The sequence below is a fragment of the Labrus mixtus genome, chromosome 15 (genome assembly GCF_963584025.1).
Source record: "Labrus mixtus chromosome 15, fLabMix1.1, whole genome shotgun sequence".
Classification (NCBI taxonomy): domain Eukaryota; kingdom Metazoa; phylum Chordata; class Actinopteri; order Labriformes; family Labridae; genus Labrus; species Labrus mixtus.
The window spans coordinates 23,283,203-23,309,116 of NC_083626.1; the positions used below are offsets into that span (position 1 = coordinate 23,283,203).

Below are 25,914 nucleotides of genomic sequence, written 5' to 3' on the forward strand. Positions count from 1 at the left end.
CGACGTTTGAAAGCAAGACTAAGTCAGGATCTGTTTCATAAAGGAGGTTCAAATGAGCCGGCTCTGGAAAACTAGCTTGGAGGCTGCAATCTTCACATTGTTACAATCGACTTTTAAGACGTAAACATGGTGTTCTAATGGAGCTTTGTTTTCACTGCTGAAGTTTAAGTGTTTCAATTTTGTATGCCAAAAAAAAAAAAGAAGTTCATACTCAAAACTGAACTTTTCTTTACAAAATGTCCTGCACAACATCTGAATCAATGTATAAGCTTTAAAATACACAGCGCCTACATTAAAGCTGGTGAACTGACTTTGGATTTCAGATTTAACTTCACTTAGAAATGTTTCCCCATGTTTTATTTCTTTTAATTTCACCAAAGACAGGGACACATATCCAGAAATGTATCCAACAGCTCCAAGAAAAAGAGGCTTTGGCGGTTGTATTTTTGAGTAACTGATAATAACTGATGTCTTGTGGCCACTAGGGGGCAGCAGAAACAAGTAGTGAACACAACACTAACACCACAGTGTGAGACGCTCCTTTTTTACACAAGCACTTATGGAGAAAATGTTTCTGTTTTTCAGAGCTGTGTCTCTACCAACTCTCCCCCTTCAGCTGCTGAATGCTCCACTAGTGCGCTAGCTGCTAACTTCATCTGTCAGCTGTCTGATGCTGAGCAGGTGGCAGACAGTTGGTTCAGAGTGACACTTTTAACATTTAATAAGTGAATCCAAACGGTAAAGTATTAGAAAGCTTAACAATGAGATGAATCACACTATAAACTGTGAATCTGATGCTAGCTGCAGGTTCAGATGATAAACTTTTGTAGGTTATTAGAAACAATAACTCCCACCTTACATATCGTCGTGCTCTTCTACTGTCTTCACTGCAGTGATTTGTACCTTTTTATTGTGATGTTTTGCTTTCCATATGGTGCATTCGATATGTTCTGATTCGTGGCTGCAAACCGTACTTTGCCTGTTTTCTTCACTTTGAGTTTACGATTGAAGTCATCATCAGCTCGGAGCCAACCTTACGAAGCAGATCCATTCACGTTCTTCACGCTTTTCTCTCGACGCCCCGCTTCATGAAACACCGCCCACTTTACAAACTGATGAGTTCAAACTCAGCTCCAAACCAAGAGCTGCTTGTTTTTTTTGTTTTTTAAATCATCAATAACATCCAGACAGAGGGCTGCTTCTTTAACTGTCCTGTTATAAGATCTTTACATGTTTACACTGAATCTCATCATCCAAATGAGGTAAAGACACACGCCAATCTCTGTGTTATGTTACCTTAATCCTGAGCTATAAAGTGCTTCCAAACTTGCAATAGATCATTCAAATGTAAATGCAATGCAGCTCAATATGATATAGGAAATAAAATGTAAAAATTAGGGGGTTTTTTTAAGTTTGAAATCCAACTCTAGAGCAGCCTGTTGGTGGTGAATGACGCTGATTTATGATAAATAACCGATAACTTTGATAGATTTGTGATAAATAAAGAAATATTTCTCTAAACCTTGACGGATTGATAAGGTGCGAGCCTCTTCTCAGGCTGCCTCGAAGAGTCATCGTCCGTGTTTGGAATGTTTCAGCCGACTGGATTCATAAAATCTTCACAGATTGATGCCGTACAAACTGGGTCACTCCACTTTTACACACACGAGAGAAATCTACACACTGTCAATAACATTTACATCACCTCAAAAAAATAAAATAAAACACACACACACACACACACCACATACACACACTTACATGACTGTTTTTTGTGCCGAGTGACTCACTGTTAAAAGTGTCTGTTGTGAGACTGTGCTCTAGATCTGCTTTGAGTGCTCTGTTGTGCCCTTAGACCACACGCACACTCACATTTACGCACACTTACACACACTTACACACACACACACGCACAGCAGAGCAGAAAGCTGGGAGAGTAAACTGTGATGCGATAACATCTTTTCAAAGATTGTCTCTTGCTTTTCAAACAGTGTGTTTTTCAGACGTGATATCGATGAGTGGAGATGAGAGAGAGAGGGTGCTGAGGTCAGAGAGGATGATACACACCGCCAGACGGCTTGATGATGGGAGTGTTTTTTTTTCTTGTTTTTTTTTAAACTGTCTGAGCAGCCCACACACACTCACTGCATCCAGTAAAGCCGTGTGTATGTTAAGCTGATACCGTTTGACCGTCACTAATGGATGCACGTGAGCTCGTTTTCACTTCAAAAACACTCACAGAACTTCACAAAATGACTTCAAAATCAGACGTGCAACATTAAGTCTCATTTTTCTGCCAGGTCCCATTTTTCCATTTTTTTTTTTTTACCACTGCTGATCCCAAATACATGAAAGTGCCCCAGTTATGAGGTTAATCGATAAGGATCACAACAAACAACAATTGATATCGGCTACAATGCTGCATGGGATACAGGTTCTCCTTTAACAACTTGCGAGGAGATTCTTGTCAACGACTCCTCCCATTTTTGCCTCAAAACTGTTGAGCGAGTGAGACAAAGCCTTCTCAGTAAGACCACCTTTACTGATTATCTTTGATATTGCACCTTTCTCTGCTTTTCCAGTCGCATTGGTTATAAAAAACCAAGAGTCTAAACAATACATTAATCTCCTTTGTTTCCCTGACAGATGCCTGCAACCTCAATTTGCATACCCATGCTTCTGAAAAGCCTCCTTTTCATTTGGAGTCAAAACTAATTATCTGTGATAGAATTAGTCATATCAATTAAACTGAAAATAAACTCACGTAGGATAATGAGTCTGTGCCTCTTCATCACGCCATGCCAAAACAATCTGGAAACCACTCCAACAGAGCAGAGCCGAGGTAAAGTTTTGACCACATCAGTTGATTTCTTTGTAAGAATTTACAGGTGAAAACTGTTCAGTGTTGTTCCTGGTTTTCTTTTGTTCTCGCTCATGGATTAGATTTTCTACATCCTTCAGTATCTTTTTGAGGTGAACAGGTCAGTGGATTTAGCAGCGATTCATCGATGGGCTGTCAGAAAACAACGCTCCAGGTTTTCCGTGAAGCAGGAGTTAATTTGGAGAGAGGAGCCAATCAGATTGTGCCACTGTACAGCATATTTTACATCGTTAAAAAAAAAAAGTAAGAACAAGGAGATAAGAAAGGACTGCTGCTTTTTGACTCTTAATTTCTCCAAAAGATCTACACAAATGAGCCAAATCTGGTGTTTAAGTCACAGCGAACACCTCTGAAACTCCCCTGCGTATCGATGCAGATCACTTTTTTTTTTTTCACATTTATCATCACTTCCTGAGACGAATGGAGGTTGAGGTGTTAAGATGAACTGAATGGTGAATGAATGGCTACGGATAACAGGGCACTAAGGTCAAAGTGAACCGAATGCATAAAGAAACAGCCTGGGACACGTTCTTGCCCGTCAGAATACATATACATGTGGGAATAAGTAAAGGTATCATACCTAAAGGACCCACAGTGCACTGCAGTATCACTCGTGTTCTTTTTGTGTCTTTGAATGCAAGTCGGCCCCCAAATGTGTGACGGAGAGATGATTATCAGGCTTTAGGGCTCAGTTCTGCTGCAGGATCAGGTTTTCCAGCTCGTCTGCAGAGCGGAGCAGGAAGGCGGCTGACTCCCGGTATCCGGCGATGAGCTGCCTCACCGCTGTGACCTCGGGCGGGCTGAGCTGAGCCGAAGCTCCTCCACCGCCGCCGCCCTGACCGTGACTGTTGGAGCTGGCGGAGGTGGAGTTGGGAACAGCGGACTTCATACTCAGATCTGTGGGACCTGCGGACGCAATCATGGAGAAATATGTACGTTAAAGGAAACATCAGGAGCGCACAAAATAACGATACAATTTGCTTAATCTGTACATTTCTTTATGTCACATATTAAACTATTTCTGGGCAAAAACACGTCAACTGGTAGAAAGTTTTTTAGATAAGGATCAAAGAGGATTTTAAAATCTAACAAAAAAAGAGATCCCTGAATGCTTATTTTTGCAGATCAGCCATTAAAGATAGAATATGTAGATTCTGCCACCAGGGGGCTCTCAATCAATATTTCAATAACAAAAGATGACGTCAAGGCTAGCGGGGAATCACGGGAGTGCTCTCTGCTACTAACACAAATGACAAAAAAATGAACCTTATTTCCTTTTGGTTTCTTAAGGCTCTTCTCAGACAAAGTAATGCCACATTGAGATGCAGATACAAAATGATGTGAGCATGCAAACACGTTCATCATATCGCTGGAAATACAGTATATTGGGTTTTAGAAGTTAAGGTAATGTCAACCATCTGAATTCTAAGTTCAGCATTTTAGCATGCTCTTTTGCGTAAATTCAGAGTAGGGGAGAGACTGATGCGTTTCGTTTTTTTTTTTTGAAGTGTCTGTTTTTAAACCCGGCTAGTGGACAATGGGAATTGTAGCCTCAGTAAGAGTCATAGAACACCGCGTCTGAAAATCGAGAATAGCTGCACAAACACATCCGTCTTATCGTCGTTGGGACATTTGACGAAACATATTTGGTCTCGCTTGTGGCACCAGATTAGGTCAAGCTCCTCACCGTTAGTTTGTGCAGCACCAGAGTTCTGCTGGTTGCTGCCGACTGTCCCGTACCCTCGCAGGTTGTAGTTGAGGCCTCCGTTGGTGTAGAGCTGGTCTTGGGCAAAAGCTGCGCTGGAGATGGAGAACGCTGACGGAGTCACGGGGGCCGGGTCCCTCCCGTTGGTCTTGTCAACAGACGAGGGCTCATCCTACAGGAAATGAAATGTTTTCAGTTTGTGGAGAGGGGGGGGGGGGGGGGGGGGGGGTGGATATTCTAGTTTATGTTGTGCAGTTCGGTGTTAATGATGCGTAGCGCTATAAGCAGATTCCTGAATCCATGCTGGGGCAAATTCCAAAGCATCCTCTGCCAAACTATTTACCGTCGCTGGGTAGACATCAAGCCGCATCCTCTTGGCAGCGTTTCTGGTTTCGCTCTCGCAGGCAGCAGCGAGGATGTTCTCAGCCATGGCAGAGGTGAGGTGAGGAGGTGTGGGTCGTATCTGGCCGAGGGGGGAGCGAGAGTTTTTGCATGTTATGATTCTGAAACATTTCTTTTTTTTTTTTATGTCAATGACTTAATCTTAAATTGGGGCACTTTGTACCTCAATACCGCCTTTTTTCATGCGGCGGCAGGATTTGAGGTAGGTGCGGATGCGCTTGCGGGAGCGCTCCTGGAACTCGGGGAACTGGCGGCTACAGGACTCGATGATGGCCTGGATCTTCTCCTTGGGCTGTTTGGAGATGGGCACCATGCGGTCCAGATTCTCATCCACGAACAGACGCACAAACATCTGACAGAGACAGGCAGAGGGGGAGGGGAGAGAGGGGATGTAGAGCAGAAAAATGGAGTGGGGGTGCGGCGTGGAGAGAGGGAGAGGGGTGTGAGAGGCGAAAACAAAAGAGAGGGAAGGGAAGGGGAGGCAGGGGATGGGGGGAGCATTAGAGGAAGAGTGGGGGAGATGAAGAGGGAGGGGGAGGAGATAGAAACAGGAGATTGGAAATCGAGTCATTGCTCACATGCAGGACAATATTTTTTTCAGTTTGCTTCTTCACTCGTGTTTGCATTTTTGCAGCTCTACTGTTTTATTCATTTCCATTCAAATCAGAATCACGCAGACTGTGGTTTCCATATGATGAACGGAGATGATTGAGTTCTTGCCTTTGTTGGCTTTTGATATGAGGATTTGAGTGAAATATCTCTGCATAATAACAGCACTCCTCCAGTCCTGGCCTGCGCTGGATTCTCTCGATATGAATGTAATGATACGGCACCAGTCAGACAGGTTACTTACATTGAAGGCTTTAAGTCTCTCGGGGTCCATCCCCTCAGCGTCATTGATCTTGTCACTGTCGTCGTGGTCGTCATGATCGTCATCGTCGTCGTCGATTATCTGTGCCCGACCAGAGGTCAAGTCCTCGGCGCTCATGCTCAGCTCGGTTTTCACAGAGTCATAACTTCCTGAGCTGTACGGAGGGGACTAAAAAAACAGAAACACAAAAACGTCTTCGTTACACATTGTACAGGCTTCATTTCTTAACTGATTATTGAGAACAAGACAACATTGTAACTCCATAAGAAACAAATATTTTTGGGGTATTTCAGTCTATTCCTACCTTGTTGGCGAACTCTGTTTTGACGGGGTACTTCCGATTGGCTTCCGCTGGGTACGAGTTCGTCGGCGAGCTTCCTGCAGGCAGCAGTCTGTCGCTCAGATTGACCGGCTGCTGATCCTCTGAGGAGGACGAGGGCGAGGTGGTGCTGAAGTCCAGGGGAGCGCTGAGCCCGTTCTCTGTCGCCTCCCCGTAAGGGGCCCCACCATCTGGGGGGTTCCCACCCACAGCCAGCACCTCCGGGGAGGTCAGGGCCGGCAGCCCGTTGGCACTGCCGCTCTCTGAGGAGTCGTCATCTGGGAGGAGGAGGAGGAGGAGGAGGAGGAGGAGGAGGAGAGGTGTAAGAAGCAGACACAGAGATGAGATTCAGCATTAATGTGAGTTTGTTTACTCCTAAATGTTGGAGCTCAGGGGGGGGCGGGACTTCCTGTCTCATGTTGGGTATTCGGGTCAACTGTCAGGATAAATGAAAGTTAGGGCAGAAGGAGGAATCTGAGGAGTTTATCAGCAAAGAGGAAGAGATGAGGATGAGGAGAGACTAGTGGGGGAAGGGCCACTTATGTATATATGTACTGAACTTATTGAACGAGGGCAGTAATCATTCGTCAACATATCAACAGCAGGGCTCCGTGTAAATATGCCAGAATGTCCACTATCGCTTAATTTCCTCCATAGTCCTCAGGCAGCTTCTAACACCTCACAGGACAGCACACTACAAAGCTCACAGCTTACACAAACATCTTATAACCAAGTTTGTGGCCATGTGCCGGCTCTTCCTATTCCTGCACGTTTTCTGTGCACACCTGGAAGACTGTTATTTCCCCTCTCGGTTGACAATGACAGATATACGACATTTTTCTAAAGTGCTACATAATCTGTGTAGGTTAACATCGGCCTTTGTCCTACTTCACTAAGCCTGCGCCCAGAGAGAGAGGGGTGCACTGTGGATTGGGGCTGCGGCAGTGTGTCCACCCCCTGTAAGAGTGGATTTATTTGGATTAGTTCACTAAGAACGAAGCAAGCTGTTTCCTGTGTAACGCTGAACTGCCGCCGTCCTCCGCAAAGCGCGTACGTTCAAGAACCGAAACGTAAACAACACGAGAACCGGGATAACAACAACGGCTGTGGTGTCTTACCGTCCTCTTCTTTCACGCTGGCTGCCGGGTTGCTGACTCTCTCCCCGTTGGGTGGGCTGGGCTCAGGCACTGGGGGCTGCTCAGCTGCGACCCATGTGGGCTCAGCGCTGTTCATGTCCTCGCTGCTCATCGAACTGTCATCCTGAGGGGAGCCGGCAGGGGAGAAGAAAGAGAAAGCAACATCAAAGTTTACATTACAACGAAGAGATAAGGACGTGGAGAAGGAAAAGAAGAGACCGTGTTTATGTGCCAGCTTCAGACTTTCCCTACTATACACGGAAAGCCACATTGTTAGCTGTTATTGTTCTCTTTTTAAACTGCTGCCAGTGCAAGTGCAAGGAGACAAATCCATACAAAATAATTAAAAACACCAAGCAGTCACTTTCCAAAGTTAGAATGATTTTAGCAGGGAATTCCCTCTTCATGCTCCAAAAGAAAGTCTTTTCTTTGTACGCTGCAGCGGAGAACTATTTCCACAAGTCTCCGTTTAGCTTTAACAATATTTTTGCACCAAAGAAACACTGACATAGTTTTGACTCTTTAGACCGGACACATCAAACAAAACACACTTTACATCTTTACACCTCAATGAGTGATATTACACTTCAACTCTTCTGAAGTCCGGCAGGAAAAAAAAAAGAAGAAGAAAAGAAGCGGAGGAGCCTCCCTGCTCAGTAATATGTTTCTTAAAGCGTTGCTATTTTTAGCTGTGTTACGTGGAGGCCCTAAAGATGCTTGTTGTAGCGTAACACCAGTATGAGTAAACCACGGGGGTAAGGATTAGCAACAGAGAAACAGAATAATCTCACAAACTATTCAAAGAGCCTTGGCTTTAAACTGCAGACATTACATCATCCGCTGAAAGGCCGTGAACACATTTCAGACCAACAGGCCATTTGAAATCACGCTAACATAAAGAGGCGCCTCCGTTTGGCCTGCGCGCACGTCGTCGTGTGTCAGCTGGCAGAAGGGGGGCAAAAACTATGAGTGTGTGGTGGAAACAGAGCAGAAATACATCTTGTCATCTCATCATTCCCCCCACACGAGCACACAAATAGGCCTAAACTCCTGGGAATATGTCCGTCCCTCTGCAAGAGGGGTTTCGAGGAGGACCAAAATGCTCAGTGACAGCTCCATTAGGTACCAAGTGAGCGATGGAGCATTGAAGAGAGAGAGGGAGAGGGAGAGGGAGAGGGAGAGGGAGAGGGAGAGTCTCTAAATACAGTTTCTAAGTAGTTGGAAATGTAGCATCAATAATGATAAAGAAAAGAATGTCTTTAAAACTGATACCAGGTTTATGAGAGGTCACAAAACATTCAGTTCAAACACTTAGTGTCCGTCCTCAAATGTTTAAGGGTTAAAATTAAATCAACTTTACTGTCCCATCAGTTCAGACAATATGACATATCATCCTAAAGTATTATTAACATCCCAAAGAATGGAGGTATGTTTGTAAAGAGCTACTGAACAAAAAATATTAATGTGACAAAACATTGTAACATTTAGTGATTCTGGTCATTTAAAGAGCACAAACAGAAGTTGCAGTCCTATGTTTGACCGATTTGTAAGCCCAAAACAGTCTTACGAGACACTATACAAAGAGGCCACAAACCAGAAGTAGACACTGACCAATAATAATGCGATCAAAACAAAGCATCCTGACGTTTCCGCCAAGCTTCAGAGATAAAAGTTTCCGGCTTTACAAGCACTGAAAGTTAAACAACTCATCATCAGTGCTCCACAACGTTTCAGGAACGTAAGATTAATTTACCAAATGTTAAATTAACTCATCATAAAAGGGACTAAATCAAAATACATTTAGATTAATTATCAACTAGTACAGACAGTCTGAGTTTGTGGAGGATGTTTTTAAATCTGCCGACTTCATGAGCTTTATAAGTGTTGGTTCTTTTTTAAATGCAATCCAAGTGACCAAGGGGGGGGGGGGGGGGGGGGGGGGGGGGGGGGGTGGATCTCAGGCTTGTTTTCATCACCCCATCCTTTACTCAAAATATATGAAGTTTTTCTCTAAAGCCAAAGAGATAGATAGCTAGTAGAGTGAGTAGCAGCATGTAAACAGCTGCTGCAACAGACTCATTCTAAAACTCTGATCTGCTTTTAAAACAAACCGAACTAATCTGCTGTTTTTAACCGTTCTCTAAACCGGTGCAGTAGATATCCTGTAACAAATCTCTACAAACGTCCTACAACAGTTAAACGACCCTCTGGGATGGTTAATAATTAAATAATGGCTCCTGCTCATTCTCAGTCTGCACACAGACGCGACCAACACTCTGAGCATTTGTTAATTTGTACTCACCCGTAAATCAGACTCTGGGTCATTGTTCCAGATAATCCTAATTATGTGCGAGTGAGGTCGACATTATCATCATCAAGGAGCGCTCCCTGCACTTTAGTGACAGTGCTTCCTGAGTGTTTCTGTCACAGCCACACATGGGAGGGGTCTATAAGTGACGTCAGCGTGCACAGAGGATTTACTAATCCTCATTTCGCACAGAGCCCCTCCTCCAAACACGACTGGGATCGTTAAAAGTTAAAGGAGGGACGTCTTATTCTGCCTGCCCTGAGGTTTTTCCTAAAGCCTCAAAGAAAGAAGAAAATGAAATAACCAGAGGATTTGTGTTCAGCCACAAGGTTTATAATTGTAGTTAAATAAAAAGAGATCTCAACAGCTGATTTTCTCATTAGTCCATTAGGACCGTTTGTATTTATCCTCCGGCTTTGATTCACAAACACTCGCGGTGCACGAGCAAGTAAAGAGACACTCACCCTCTCAGTGGCCGTCATGCACTGCAGTTTCATCTGCTTCAAGTAGGTGGCAGTCAGAGGCATGTTGTAATCAATGAGGTCCGGGACCAGAGAGGTGGGCCGGTCATTTTCTGACAAGGGAAGAAAAAAACAACAACAAAACAATTACAGAATAGATATAAATGCTTCAATAATGATGATTTACATCAAGTAAAATAAAAGTAGATTATTTGGTACTTATACTTCCTTTGAGTATTACCAGCAAACTTCCACATATACAAATTATTTTATAATAATACGGGTTATACTAAAATATGAGACATTTCAACTTTGATTCTTGAAGAACATTGTAGCCTATCCCTTAATCCAAATTTTACTTGTAATGGAGAATGACAACATTATTTTGAATTTATCAAATAATAATAAGTGATAAAAAGTTAACAGATACATGTTAATACACATCTTGAGTACCCGTTAATGTTTGAACTGTATCAATGGACACATACTGGAGTTTATAGGCAAGTTTTTGGAGAATTTCCTTTCTTACTTTTCAGGCAAATTTAGATTTATTTGTGCGATATTTGCAAGGGGAATTATTAGATGTCATTATGAAAAAAATACAAGAAAAGTGTGAGTCATAAAGACCCAGAAGATATTTGTATCATGCCTGTGGGTTTTCATATGACTGGGTTAAGAAGCTAAGAAGTGATACCTTTTGTATTTTAATCACATCAAATCAACAGTTGTTTGAAGAGCAGCAGCTTTAACCTGTCCAGCAACCTCAGTTTGAAAACCTCAATAGCTCCTGTTTCAAGAGTACAACTCAAGCTGGAAAGTACATCAGTAAATACAAATCCAACATAACAGATTTTAGTGGATTCTCGTCACTGAATGCCTTTGTAAAACTGTTCTGGAAGTAGTTTTTATTTGGTGAAATATCCTACCAAAGTTTGAAATCCAGGCAGAAGCGTTGACTGTATGAAGCACCTTAAATAAAACAATGAGGCTAAGAGCTGACTGCAGTATCAAAACTGACCACAAGAGGGCGCCTGTGATCATTTCTGTACAATCCCAGAGATGTGGTCCTCTTGAGTCTTTGTTACATCATGCCGGTGATGGATACATACAGGATGGTTTATTTATGAGGGTTCGATTCAAAAACTCCAAAGTACAAACACCTAAGTACACTTTTGCTCATAGTGAGCGTGAAACTGTTTTTGACGTCAAGAATCCAACAACAACGCCTCTGTGAAACATCTTCATAAATCTTAGGATGAAATTATTCCTGAAAATCCAACAATTACTCCAGAAAAAAGCAACAGTCCAGGTTGCTTTTAACCATCTCAGCATGCATTTCAACACAATAATTAACCCTCTCCTAAGCCAGAATATGAAAGGATCTGAACACTTTTAAAGGTTAAACTCAAAAATAGCGCCATCAATTAATGATGCCTCCAGAATAAGCGAGGAAATCCACAGGTCGCGTGTGTGTGGTTTTACCTTTGAACTCGGCTGTGCTGGGGTTGATGTGCATCCTCTTCTGACACTCTCCGCAGCTCATTAGGAAGCGAGTCACCGCCTCTCTGGGCAGGAAGGCGTAGGTCTCTGCTATCTGTGCCGAGGGAGAGAGCAGAGGAGACCGGGTTATGGCAACAGTGGAAAAAAAAAAAAAAAGAAGAAGAAAAAAGCAGAAGATTTGGCTCAGGCTGTGGCTGCTTGGTGCAGGTGTTTTTGGGTCAGTGGTTATGTGTTATCTCGATGTGACATGAGGAGGAGTCCTCCCTCTAGGTGCTCTTTTAAGCCTTCAGATGGCCTAATTCCAGATGAAACCCTGCAAATATTTCTAGAGATGTTCAGATTCCCTTTGCTTCTCGCCAATACAACTTTTAATACCTTAACTTGAGTGTTGTACTTTAAAAAAAACAACCCTTGTTTACTTGTGAAATATATACACAATATTCAATGTTAAGGTTTACCAGTCTGTTAATTGATTTTCAAAACTATTTTAGATATGTATATGAATGCATGGACTCAGATCTGTTGACTTATGTATTATGAATTAACTTTTTTAAAGTGTCTGGGCTTGTTGAGAGTCATTAGCTCCTTTCGCACATGCACCACACCCTTCAAACTATCTGGAGAAACGTTATCTTGATGCATGTAATGAAACTGCTACGTCCTCTTTCTTGCGCCCCAGTACGTTCTTTTGCACACTTTCGTTTATACCGTGAATATGCTACACATACAGTATGTCATGTATGTGTATCACTGATATGAAGAAAAAAAAACTGTCATCAAAGTGTGGGACTCCAACTTGGATATGTTGTACGGTAAATATCACATTGTGACTTCAGCAGCATCCTTTTTGCTCCCCCCCCCCGCCCCCCCCCCCCCCCCCCCCCAATTGAAAAAAGAAAATTCACCCACTAAAGGGCAACTTTAAAGAAGTCAGGGCTGTGCTGAAATGTTCTAGACATTTTCTGCAGTGCATGTGTGAAAGGGGCTGATGTGTTACAGTGCCATGTTGTTATGATCAGTGATAATTTACCTGCTGCAACTGGTCTATTTTTATTTCTTACGGGCTTAGTGATTCAAGTATTGGATCCGGGCATTGACTCACATAATCGTTGACACCTGATACCCCTTTTTGTGCTGTACCGGCTGATACCAAACAACTCTATTTATTTGTTTTGATTTCCAAACACCAGAGTGATTTTTGTCGTCTTCATCCCTCCTCTCCCGTCTCTCGCTCAGGTGCAAGCTGACTCACGTCTCCACCTCTCTTTCATTCTTCCTCTTCTGTTTGTCTCCGCTGCGATGCCACCATCCCCTCCTCACCCCCTCTGGCGTTTCCCTGTAAAATGCGACCTTCACGTGACCATGGAGAGGCAGTGGGGGGGGGAGCACCCCCACCGGCCCACAACCAACCACCATCATCATAACCATCCCCAGTGCCCGAACCTCCCCATCCCCTTTGCCCCTGACCCCCCCCCCCCCCCCCCCCCCCTCCCTTCTCTACCCCTTATGCCCCCTTGAGGCAGCGAGAGAGGGAAAGGCCACCCAGAGGAACGTGCACCTCCCAGAAGGCCACAGTGACAGCTCCATATTATGCCCTGCCCCACTGATGCTGCCTCCTCAAAAGGGTACACTCTATGAGACGTGACAGGACCTCTCTACAGGGCAGGAGGAGCTTGATCTATTTTTATTTTTTTCAATCCTGGGGGTTTGTGGGGAGGAGGGGTGCCAAAGTCCTGCCAACAACCCCCCCCCCCCCCCCCCCCCCCCCCCCACTAAACAAGGCACAGAAGCTGCATACAAAGACCCTTGTGGAGTCAGGACACCACACCCGACTACGAGCAGACCACACCTCACACAAGCCTTTGTTCTTCAAACATCTTGTGACATGAAAAAAAAAAAACACAAGAACACTTTGTTTGCCTGGTGAAGGTGGCTCGTTGTTCCCTTGGTAACTTATGATGCTAAAAATGAAACATTATGTCGTCAGGGATAAAAATTAAAGTCCATTGTCTCTCAGGAAAAGCTGATCATGATGGTCATGGAGTGTGTAACATGCCTTCAGTTGAGATGCTTTGAGGTTTGAGTCACTCAAAGGGAAACGTACCTCACTCCAGATCCATCAAATACAATCAAACTGTGATTTTTGTTTTTTAACTCCAGTTGTGGAACAAATTTCACACAAAGGAAAATGAGAAGATTTCATCACACTGTGTTTTGCAAACTTAAATTTATGAGGCGAGAGTCCCCGTAACAAATCTATGTATTTTGTTTTAATTGTTATATTTCTACTGAGAAATGCATATTATCTTACTATTATTTTATTTTTTATTCGTTTCTTTTGTTTTACAGTTCGCGTGTGGGGTTTTGGTACGTTTTTTTTCCCACACCACTAATGTTCACAGTCATTTCTGTATCTACCTACTGTGGATGTTTTGGTTCAAATGTACTGTTGTGCCATCTAACTGCAATATGAACATGCATCCAAGAAAAAGCAATATAAATAATTTTGAAAGAAAGAAATGCATAGTATCTGTCTTCTTTTTCTATTTCTCTTTGTTTGTTAAAAACATTCAAAATGTTTTACACGTGTGTGTTTGAGCACAACTAAACCTAAACGTGCACATGGGGGGAAAAATGTTGCTGTGTGAAACAATGCATTTTACTAAATGCTAAAGCTAGCATGCTAAGATGCTAACAATGATTAGCAGCTATTGAGTTAACCATTTTCACCACTTTTACTCTAAGTGTTCGGCGTCATGTTAACTTTTTTTTCAAACACCGACGTCAGGCCACAGTTTGAATTTGTCTGAAGCTTCACTTTATAAACAGTACCTGCAAAGCTAAGAATACTCCTATTAGCCTCATCTGCAAATTCATGCTAAACCACCACAAAAACACAGTAAACACTGGAACCTGTTGCTACATGTTGGTACTTTTGTTGTAAGCTGTTGATAGTATTTAAAGTCTTTTTTTGAGCATTTAAGCATGCTAATGTTAGCATTTAACAGAAATACAAAGCTGCTTGCTCGTCTATGGTATAAAAGTCTAAGCTATGTTTGCATGGATTTTTTTTCTTTGAAAAAGTAAGACAGATATTTTAAAAAGATTTTAAATAACTGGGTGTGGGCAATACTGCCTTTGTCTTTGTTAGTATGTTTTTGTCCTGTCTTTGGTACAGATTCTGATGAAACAGCACAGACCAGAGGGTAATGTTGACTTCACTGTTAACATACTCCATACTGACAAGTATAAAGAGACAAAGATCTGTGTTGGCGGTGTTTGTTGCAGTGTTGAGCTGCATTGTTGGATCTGCTCACCGCTTTATAGGTCTTCTTCTGTCCTGCATGTTTGGGCGCTCTGCCGGGGTCTGCACCCATCTCTACATGCATGGCATAAATGATGTCGAAGAAGTCTTCCACCACGGCTACACGCTTCAGGGAAGAGTTGTCCTGGGCTGAATTCCCATCTGAACACTGAAACAAAAAGAGAGAAGGGGGCTTAGCTTAATGTCCCACCTCGGTTACACAGAGAAAACATGTTTGTATCATCTTCAGCAGATGGAGATTCCTGCAAACATGCGACAACGTGAGACAGATCTTTTAGGCACATGAGTCATGGGTCATATGGAAACATACACACCGCACAAGGTTTCCAAATCATCACTTATATCCAAAAGAAATTAGCTTTCTGTCCAGCCCGCCTCCAGCCGTCACTCAATCTTTAAATATATGTCTCAGGTGGAGAAGTCTCGGCCCGGCTCGGTCTCCAACCATCACCTCACATCTGCAATGTTTAAAAATAACACCACAGACACAGTGCAGGCCCAACACTGCCTGCTACCCCCACCTCTATATGCTGCTGACCCTGTCGCCATAGAAACTGCCACTGATTTCTCCCGGGCAGGTGTGCTGGGCAAGGGGTCATGTGACACGCCGTACAAGTGGGATCGCTGGGACAACGGCCTCCATCCACAACACCACATGGGGCTTTTCCTACCATTTTTGCATCCCTCTTTTTTTTTCTCCAAGTAGTTCCTTCTTTATAAAAACATTAACACTACCATCAGTTTTTGTTTTCAGTTTCCTGCACCTGCTGATATTTGAAAGTGTCTCTGCAAACTTAAAATGGGAAAAAAAAGGATTTAGGTAATTAATTTTTTTTTGCCTCTTCCATGCAGATATGACACCGGCTCTGACATTTACTGGAGATGGTGTTTGAGTTGGGGTGTGATCTTTCTCTTGTTTGAGTGAGAGGAGGGTCCCAAGATCAAAAAAGTTGTCCCCCTGGCATTGAGAAATCACACACCCCTCCTCCCTCCTTTTCTTCTTCATGACATTTCTGCACTGTTCCTGAGATCTGACATTTGAATTTCTCTTGTTTTCCCCCCACATGCTCCCTCTCTCCTGCTTCCCTGCATGTCTTCATCCCGTACCTCCGTCCCGTCTTTCTTTCCTTCCTGCCTTCCTCTAACCCCCCTCCTCCTCCTCCTTTTCTCTCTCCTTGCTCCTGCTCTCCCAAGTGCGAGGTAATGATCGTTGCCATGGCAACTAAAACCAGCTCACAGAGCGGGTTTGTTTTAATCCGGCCCTCTCTCCCTCTCTTTCTCCCTCTCCTCTCTCTCTCTCCATTCATCCACTCTCTCCTGTCAGCGGGCTAAATGTAATGATAATAAATGAAATAATAGTGATCTTTCACCTCATCATCACAGCTGTAATCTATCGCACCCCCAGTGACATCATCACCACCTCTGCTGCTGCTGCTGCTGCTTCTGCTGCTGTTGGGACAATGGTGTCAGGACAATTCACGCTGGATTTAGATAATCTCATACAACTGTGGGGTGTGCAGTGCAGTCACACCGCTGCTGCATCCTCCACTGAATTCAACCCCAACATAATATCCAAACACACGCAGAATATTCTGCAGGGAGTGCATTCTCCCACCTCAAGGAAACCCTCATATATTTAACCCAGCAGTGTTCGACCTGGAGGTAATCTGAGCTCCATATTTGAAATTCTTCTGTGTAGGGCTGCAGCTATCATTTTTTCTTACAGATTATTTTTTTCTGGATCGATGTCAGAAAAACACCACATTCAATCTCATAACTGCTTGTTTAGAGAAAAATAGTTCTCCGTAATCTCACTTTCAGCTCCACTGCAAACTTTCTCAACTTTTGTGAACTTGTAATTTAAGTTAACAAATAATTCTCGCGGAGGATATTTGGCTCCAACAAGTTATTTTTAGTGTGCATATTTCTAGCCTTAATATAACAAAACCCTAACCCTGTAAAAAGTATTTAACCCCAACACAATTTAACAAATAAAGACATAAGCTTCAGAGAAAAAAAACTGTTTTATGAACCAGTCTGTATATATATTTATTTCTGCTGTAAAAATTAATATTTTGATATTGGACCTAATGGGATTTGTTTGCTTTTGGAGCCAGCCCCAAGTGGACACTCCAGGAACTGCAGTATTTTTGCACTACCACATTGGCTTCATCTTTTGAATCTTTAAACATCAGAGGTTGCCGCTTGGGTTCTAGCAGAGAGAGTTTAATGCATGTCAAAGCTAGCAAAATGACAGCTTTCAGAGTTTTTCCAACCATTTTAAGATTTCTTTTTTTTAAGTTTGACATTAAATGTTGAGATATCAGACTCAGGATTGGGGAGAAAAATGGAATTGTAACATCTCTATTGCTTCACACAACACTTTGTGGGAGATTTCAAGGCCAGTACAGTTTATCAAAATAATAACATGTAGACTACACTAAAATTGTAATTGGTTTCATTTAGTGAGTAGATTTGGACATAGCAAAACAAAAACAGACATAAATACAAACCTACAGCTTCAAGACACTGAAACAAAGGAGCAGTTTGCATTTTTGCTTTCAAAATTATTCTAATGGGGGATAAAGGAGCCAAAAAAAAAGCTGATTGATATAAAAATCAATTAATTATTCTCCTCTATTGTGTTCTACAACTCCTCAAGTGAAAACTTTGAGGGATGGCAGCATTTCTTCCAACGTCCCACCTTCCACCTGAGGCCTTCTTGAGCTCCTCAGCACAGATAAGCTCTTATCTACTTTCCAAACACAACTCAACAGGGAGTTAAATATTCACCCCCAAAACACCACATGCTCCGAGTGTGTGTGTTTGTGTGTGCCTTGTGTGTTTAAGTGCACTACATGTCTACCGGGCAGAGCTTGTATAGCTGAAGCATCTCGGAGGAGAACAGCTGTTGAACTGCGCGTTACATATTTGGTCTCATCAGCTGCAGCGTGTCATTTTAAAGAGCAAAAGGAGACATGTCAGCATCCCTAATCGGCAACAACACCGAAAAACTCTCTCCTTTCCTCCTCCTTCTTGTCCTCCTTCCCTCCTTCTCTCTATCTTTTTAATCCTGGAGGACTTTGCTCTCCCCTGCCACTGTACAACCAGCCCCCATCCCCTGTGTGCTCTCCCTGTCCCGCACCAAACCGCTCTGTTGCTAGGAGACTGGAGGGGTTGAGTCGGCTGCCCCCACCCCCGCTGGCAGTCTCACACACACACACACACACACACACTGAAACACACACAGACACACTGAAACACACACAGACACACAGTGTAGCAGAGAGTCGCTGAGGGGAGAGAGGAGCAGTCCTGCACACAGGCAGGTCATAAGGAGGAGGGGGTTCATGGGGAAGCAGCTGGGTCACAAAGGCAGGCCGGCGAAGATGGAAAAAGATGCATCCTGCAAGAAATCACCACTGATGGAGAAATATTCGTCCAAAATTTCAATACAGCTTTGCACGTTACTGTAAAAGTCAAAGGTGCAACGTACAAGAAGATGGTGTGCTTTTTTTTGTTTGTAAGGTGGCTGCACATAAGTAGCTTAAGTTGTGCCAGGATATTTTATGTGTGTGCATGTGTGTGCGCAGCGGCAACTGTGGCTGTGTCAACAGTACTCATGACTCAGATTATCTCACTGCAGATGTGACAACAGGTCATCTTTTAAAGCCCCATCTCCCCTCTGTAAATCTATCAACTGGCTAATGGACACATAAATGGAGCAATCCCTGTGTCTTGAGTGTATGTGTGTGTGAAAGAGTGTGTGTGTGCGTGCTCCAAGGGGAAGACAGCGACAAAAGAAAAACTGAGATGAGAAAGACTATTACCTCCACAGTGTCCCCATTCTTTTAAATAAAATCCATCCCCTCCTATTTCTTCTCTTTTCATGATCATCCTCCTCTCTGCCTCAATTATAAAACCCTGTCATTAAACCCACATTAGGTGCTCTGAGCTCTTCCTCTCTGTCCCATGTCCCTTAATGTGTGTGTGTGTGTGTGTGTGTGTGTGCGTGTCGCCTCTCTGCTGCTCCCCATGATGAGCTTTATTTGATAGAGTGTGTGACATCCCCAATATCCCACCGAGCCGGAGACACAGACGGTCCCAGTGGCCCGGCGGCCTAGCACTGTTGACGTTCCAGTCACTGACTCAAATGACAGGGTAAATGACACACACACACACACACACACACACACACACACACATAAAACACACAAGGACCCGCACATACATCATCACGTCCTAGAGTCCATTTTGCCATTTTCAGGCTATTATCATACTGTCCCACTTCGTTAAACGTCGGCCTCGGAAAGGTATTAAAAATTACTGTAGTGGTGTGGTAGGAAGATTATCATAGTCTTAAAGAGTCTGCGTGTGTGTGAGTGCGTGTGTGCGCGTGTGCGTGTGCACAGCAGCAGAACTCAGACTATCTCCCACACAGGGGGGAGGCCCCCGGGCCAGTTAAAAATGGTGTTAATTTCTCCTCCTATGGGAAAGCAAAGAACGGTCTCTCCATGGCAACAGAGAGGGTGCTGAAGGGAGGAAACACAGAGCATGCGATCAGCGACCCCCTCTTTCAACGAGCACACACACACACACACACACACACACACACACACACACAATTATGCACAAAACTACCACATGCATGCAATTTGGCGGATTTCATCACCCGTTTTTTTAAGAAATGAACACACATTGACTCAAACTAATTTCTTTATGAGTTTCCGTTTGACTCTCGTTTAACAAAGATTTGTGCTCTGGGACCAAACACACACACACACACACACACACGCACAGATCTCCACCTTTACACACTTGATGAACGTGTCAATCACAGCCAAACACACACAAACACACACACACACACACACACACACACACACACACACACACACACACACACACACATATACACACAAAGGTAAATTCTTGTCCGGACTGGTGAGTATTTGCAGTTTTAACCCATGAGTGTGAGCACATGTTTGGCTCAGTGCAGGAGGGGGGTGGTTGAACAAAATAATAACCCAAACAGGACAAAAAGCGGGGCGCTCCTCTGTGCTTTAGTAGCATTAATGCAAATGTAGCAGAATAATAGGGCCCGTATTCTTTTGACTCTGTGGCCCTTCCACCCAAGAGGAGCTCTCAGGGGAAATGTGGACTAATTAATCAGATAATAATGATGATGTTCCTCTTCCCAGCTGACCGTGACGCACAAACATTAAGGTCCCATTTTCCCAAAAAGCAGAGTATAAAGGGTACTTTGTGATTTCTGTCAGAGGAGAGGACGTCCTGAGTAAAACCTGTGTTTAGAAAAATGAAAGCACGATTGAATCCTCTATTAGCAGTCAAGTTTCATGTGTTTCTGTCCTGTCACTTTAAGGCTGCAACTAACCATTATATTCATCATTAATTTATCTGCCAATTATAGTCATTAATCAATTATTCATTCTGTTGATAAATATCAGAATACACAGCAAGAAAAAAACGTGGTTGCATCTCAGAATTTCTAATTTGATATGATGAACAGTCAAAAAGTCAAAGAATCCAGTCTACTACATACAAGGCGAAGAAAAGAATCAAATGCTCACATTTAGGATGCTGGAACGATCCATTTTGCTGGGAAAAAAATGCCTCAAATGATTGTGAAATCTACAAAATAGTTGACAATGGAGCTGCAATAAAAGTTGATGGATCATAAATCGAAAATAATCTACATTTATTATGATTCACTTTACAATGTTTTGAGTATGTTTTATTACATTTCTTTGGTTCTGCTCTATAAGAGATTGATTATTTATTGTACCATCAGTCCTCTATGATCCTCAAATAAATATCTTTGCACTTCTGTCAAGCTCTGAACTAAAATCTGCTATCATCATATGCAGAAGCCTCTGGTGCTCAGACAATATTTATGAGTGTCAAGAGCATACATAACAGATAACCGATATCCCGAATGAGACTTCCTTTTTTAGTTCTCTGGTCATTGTTCACAGTCTGACAAGCAATTTGCATTGCAAGAATAGAGAGACAACAATCCACAACTGGACTACTAAGTGTGTTCATACTTCCATGTTTGTTTAAGGAGATTAAGAAAAAGCAAAGCCATCAGTTGACGATAGCTCATGGCTTCCAGGATTTCCTCCTTTCCTTTTTTTTTAACAGTAATACTTTCTTCTATTCCCCCATGTATTATCATCCATCTATCCGTACTATTTCTATGATTTTTTTGATTGATTTTACACATGCATTCCTGAAAAGTTCTAGAAATGGCTGATAAAAAATTAGAGTCCGAGCTATGGTGACAGTTAGTGCCTTTACATGTATATATCAATGCTATCTGTTATTGGACGTATTGACAGTATGAAGGAATGAGCGGTTAATACATACTGGAGGGCAGAAAATATAAAACAGTATAAACGTCGTCGTCGTCACCCCCCCCCCCCCCTCCCACTTGCCTGCTGTTCATTTTCCTGAATATTACCTGCTGCGTTTACTGAGGCAGAAGTTTTAACGTGCCGGCATTAAAAGATCCTGATAAAGTCAGAGGGGAATTGAGTTTGTGTTCACACATGCAGCTCACCCTTTGAAGTTCAGGAAAATTGAGGAAGTTTTGTGCATGTGTGAATAGGGTTATACACACTGTTTTCCTTTTCCAAATGTGATTGGTCAAAACTACAGACAACAAACAAAAACCTGAAAACTTCCCATGAATATTTTCTGTCTCCTACAGATGTTGCATTCAAATGCTAAGATCAACTTCGAGAAATTAAGTTCTTGCTGGTTGACTTTGGAACCTTAAATTTCAGCTGTAAGATACGTATTGGATTTTGGTCTAATGGTATGTAAATATTAGGGTTTTTTTTACTAATCAGTGGAGTTGAAATATAAACCTTTACACAAGCTGATGTGGATGCAGCAGCACCTGCACCTCTCACTTTTTAGGCATCATATGAAATGAACTGTTACATGTATATATATCTATACATAAATGTGTATGTGAGAGCATCAAGTCCACCAAACTCTGTTGGGAGAAAGGAACAGAGATATTTACAGATTTCAGTTGGCATGGTAACAAAAAGCAACAGCCCACAGTACTTCAGTTTTTTCAGTACAATGCTCATGTCAGCCAAGGGGAAACACACTGGGCGTTTAAGCGTCTCTTTAAAAAAAACTGGGATGCACTCGTCAAAGGGAAGGCTTGTGTTCGATTCTGAGTCTGTTTGTGGTGCTGCTTTCCTCCTCCTCTGTGGTGTCCTCTAATCAGGACATAATGAAGGCTAAACGAGGCAGCATCTCCAACACTGAGGGATGCTGGATTCTCTGAGCAGCAGAAAGAGGGCGAGACAACACGAGCGGGAGGACAGAAAAACATAAACGGAAAACAAATCTCTGTACTGCTTGAAAAGATCGACACTGAGTCAGTGTGTCTGTGCCCTGCCTGTCTGTCCCGTCACACACTGAAGCCGCCTTGTGTGCTTTACTGACACACAGAAGAGACCTTCTCTGTCTGCACATCATCCTCCATCCACTCCTCCCCCACCCAGCCGCCCGGCATTTAGCCCCCTGCCTGCCCCCGTACACAAACTTGGCACACCCTGGGAGCAGCTGCAGGAGGATCCAATGCTTCAGAGACACGCCCCCCCACCCTGCAGCCGCTCGAGGAGCCACTGACCATTATATGTGTATGTCTGCCCGTGTGTGTGTGTGTCACTTCTCCACTGGCCCAGGACGGCCTATTTATAAAACCTGTGATAGTGAATCTTGCTTTCTAATAGTCACATGCATATAGTTTGATTTGTTTCCTCTGACTCATCATTAGAAGCTGCTTGTGTTCCCTGATTATTTGTTTGTTGTTTAAATTTCCCAAGTGGAGCTGAGTCAAGGGGAGGTTTCCCCCCCCCCCACTTTATGCAAGCTACAAAGTGTGTGCGCACTCCTCTGCGATAAACAAATTAGACTTTTTCAGCCTCTCTGATGGTTCAATCAGACCTCGGAGAATAATTTTAGTTTATTTCTTGGAGATAAATAAAACTAACTGGAGACAAAAGGACACATAAGACGTTAAATTCAGAAATCAATGACAACAAATGCAGAAAAAAGCTAATCAACAAAGCGTTCAGGCAGCATCTGCACCTGCAGACACACATCACACCTGCCCTCTTGCCCAGAGGGAAACCTAATATTGAGTAGAGATTAGAGGAGTTTTGTAAAGGCTCAGGGCCTGAATCTAAATTGAGTATTCACACAGGTACAGCACCTGTGGAGGGATCAGCGCTATTCAACCTAAATCAAAGGATTTCATCTGCAATCGGTGCCAAAAACTCCTCCAGTTAGTTATCAACAAAAAAAGGGTCTCCACTCTTTAAGGGTCCAGAGAGACTCTTATCCCAGCAAGGCGGTGAGCCGGGTGGGGGTGGGGGTGGGGGGTTATTCCCTGAAGGCACTTCTTTAAAATGGTGGTTTTCTCCCCACTGTCACAGCAGGCTCTGTACACTGTGGACAGCCGTGCACAGAGAGAGCTACTGGTTGCACTGCTGACAGTTCACCATGTTCATGTTTATCTTCACAAACCGTTAAAAAAAAAAAAGCAGAGTGTGTGGTTTAACCCTCAATGCACCTGCAGCTGAGTGACGTTCAGCGGCTCGTGCGGTCACCTCACTTCCATCACCCCCCGCCCCCCCCCCCCCCCCACCCCAGATACATGCAGAAGTGAAGTCTGAGCTCTAACTGTGGGCGTATGTCGCTATCAGTCCCGTGCAAACCCTTTTGTTTCCGCCACAGCCCCTCACGTGGTCACCAATTACGCACAGCTGCTTCCTCCCTCGTCAAATGTAGAAAATCGTTTTGAAATATTTATCTTGCAAAAACAGATTTAAAAGAGCTTACAGGGCTTAATGTCTGAAGGTGCACAATGAAATGCGGCAGAGGCAGACTATCCTGGACCACACAGGTGTTGCCAGAGCAACCATCAGCGAGTGCCTGCGAGCCGATCCGCATCCCGCCCAGGACAATGAAAAGTGGGGTGCGAACACTAAGACTCAGACTGTCTCACGCACAATCATATTCTCAATTAAAACACGGATATTTGAGTGTTTTTAGACCCTATGTGTTATAGCTCAAGGAAAGACAAATGATTCTTGTCGACGCACGGACACGCTCCGTTTTGCTCGGTTCAGATGGGACAGTGAGGGCGCGTGCCCTTTGACAAATTCGCTTACAATCAATCCTGCTGATCCCACCACAGACAGGAGGACCTGCCGCCGTCTTTGTTGGCGTTAATAGACTGAGGTCCATCAAAGAGCACGCGGGAGTAGCCTGACATACCCGACCCACCACGAACATGCCATTGCATCCACGTGCGCGCGCACACAGCATCACCACATCGGTCTCCACGAGACCTGAACAGTATACTGTTCAAACTAAATGTTGTCAATAGTCAATTATCTCATGTTCTGTGGCCGGCCGCGTGCCGCTGACAGGACTTCAACCTCACTGGCGAGATGTCTGATCATGATAGTCTACCTTTTACAATCGCGATTGCCAGGAGGCACCGGCGTTGCTATGGCAGCAAGGGATGAGAGTAGGGCTGCTCGGGGTTGGGATGTGGACAAAGTGAAGCTTTAAGAGGAGAGTCGAGGGCGAGCCGGGACCACAAAACATTCATAAGTTATTGTTGTAATTCACGTGACTGATGCGTGTGCGAGCTGAGATAATGAGACAACTTATAGGCGGTAACGGGACATCTCATGCGCGTGAACTTCACGCACGTTCTGTCTCTCTCACACACACACATATACACACACACACACACACACACACACACACACACACACACACACACACATACATATGCACGCAGACACTTTACCGTTGACTTGACCGGGACATATAGCACGGGTTTCCCTGGAGCTCCTTTCTTGTTGTGCTCTCCTAACACGTTGGTCCCGACCTGAAATCCTTTGGACTTCACCCAGAATTTGAATTTGGCGTTAATGTGGCTGTTGTCGATATACACGCCGTCCGTCTCGTCGTTCTGCAACAGTGTCTGCATGATTTTGTTGTATTTTCTCCGGGTGACGGTCTTTGTTTTACCGGAGTCTCCATAAGTCCGGAGACACCAGTCCTGAAATTCACTGAACATCTCCGCCTCCAACACGACCGGGCTCCGGCTCCTTTTGGTCGCATCCACGCACGCCTTTTTCGTTGCCATCGCTCCCTCTCCCCCACTCTTGCTCTCCCCCACTCTTGCTCTCTTTCTCTCGCTCTCTCTCTCCTTCTCTCTCTCTCTGCCTCTCTCTCTCTGCCTCTCTCTCTCTGTTTAAATAGCCCAGGCTAATAAAGAAAATACTTGAACGGGCTGATTCGCCTCCGCTGGTCCCCGCTGTCCCGCGTCCTGGATATTTTCTGGTTCTGGTTCTGGGACGCTGCCTCTCCGTGATGCTTTCCCTCAGCCGAAGTGACCCGGACGGCAGCACACCTGTTTGCAGAGGAGCAGTGCTGTCCCGAACCGCAGCGCTGAAAAATGTCACTTCCTCACATCATCAGCTGAGGAGCAGAGAGGGGGGCTGTCCTACAGTACGCCGAGCGGGTATCTCCCACCTGTGCGTAAAAGGGTAGAGGAAGAAGAAAAAAAAACACAGTCCTCGCTAAACAACAAAGAACAGACAAAAGCGTGGAAACAAACGTCGCTCTCAGTTCCTACCGACCTACTTTCCAACAGTATACACTATTTTCAGATGCAGGTTGCTCAACCCTTTAAAAAAAAGGCTCACAATGAGCTCCAGTACAGCCACATATCCGATCAACATGCGCCACCTGGGATTGTTTCTGCTCCTCACACCTGTTTGAATGTGATCCGCACTGCACTCACTCTGTCTGTGCGTATCCCATAAAAACACACAAAGCACATCTGCATCATTACAGTCTTAATTTACAGCAGAGCGTGCGCTTTGCAAGTAGCAGCCGTAGAGAGAAAATGTCCGATTTGGAGACGTGGAGGGTGA

General features: G+C 43.9%; 1 protein-coding gene across 1 annotated transcript; it reads right to left on the reverse strand.

The window, feature by feature from the left end:
- Nucleotides 1-1,055: 1,055 nt before the first annotated feature.
- nol4la (nucleolar protein 4-like a) lies at nt 1,056-25,857 on the reverse strand. Its single transcript, XM_061057792.1, has 11 exons — nt 24,780-25,857; nt 14,901-15,056; nt 11,566-11,677; nt 10,087-10,196; nt 7,297-7,438; nt 6,164-6,456; nt 5,842-6,027; nt 5,152-5,340; nt 4,930-5,049; nt 4,569-4,758; nt 1,056-3,787 (listed from the first exon to the last, which is right to left on the reverse strand). Exons 1-11 carry the CDS (start codon nt 25,119-25,121, stop codon nt 3,570-3,572), a joined length of 2,058 nt encoding a protein of 685 aa, XP_060913775.1. The 5' UTR covers nt 25,122-25,857; the 3' UTR covers nt 1,056-3,569.
- Nucleotides 25,858-25,914: the final 57 nt, after the last annotated feature.

Excerpts from the sequence above, each read along its gene's own strand:
- nol4la (XM_061057792.1), bottom strand. The coding sequence starts at position 25,121 with ATGGCAACGAAAAAGGCGTGCGTGGATGCGACCAAAAGGAGCCGGAGC. Across the intron at positions 11,678-14,900 it reads AGAAGAAGACCTATAAAGCG|ATAGCAGAGACCTACGCCTT; the intron begins GTGAGCAGATCC and ends CCCTCGGCACAG. Across the intron at positions 10,197-11,565 it reads CAGCACAGCCGAGTTCAAAG|AAAATGACCGGCCCACCTCT; the intron begins GTAAAACCACAC and ends TTCCCTTGTCAG.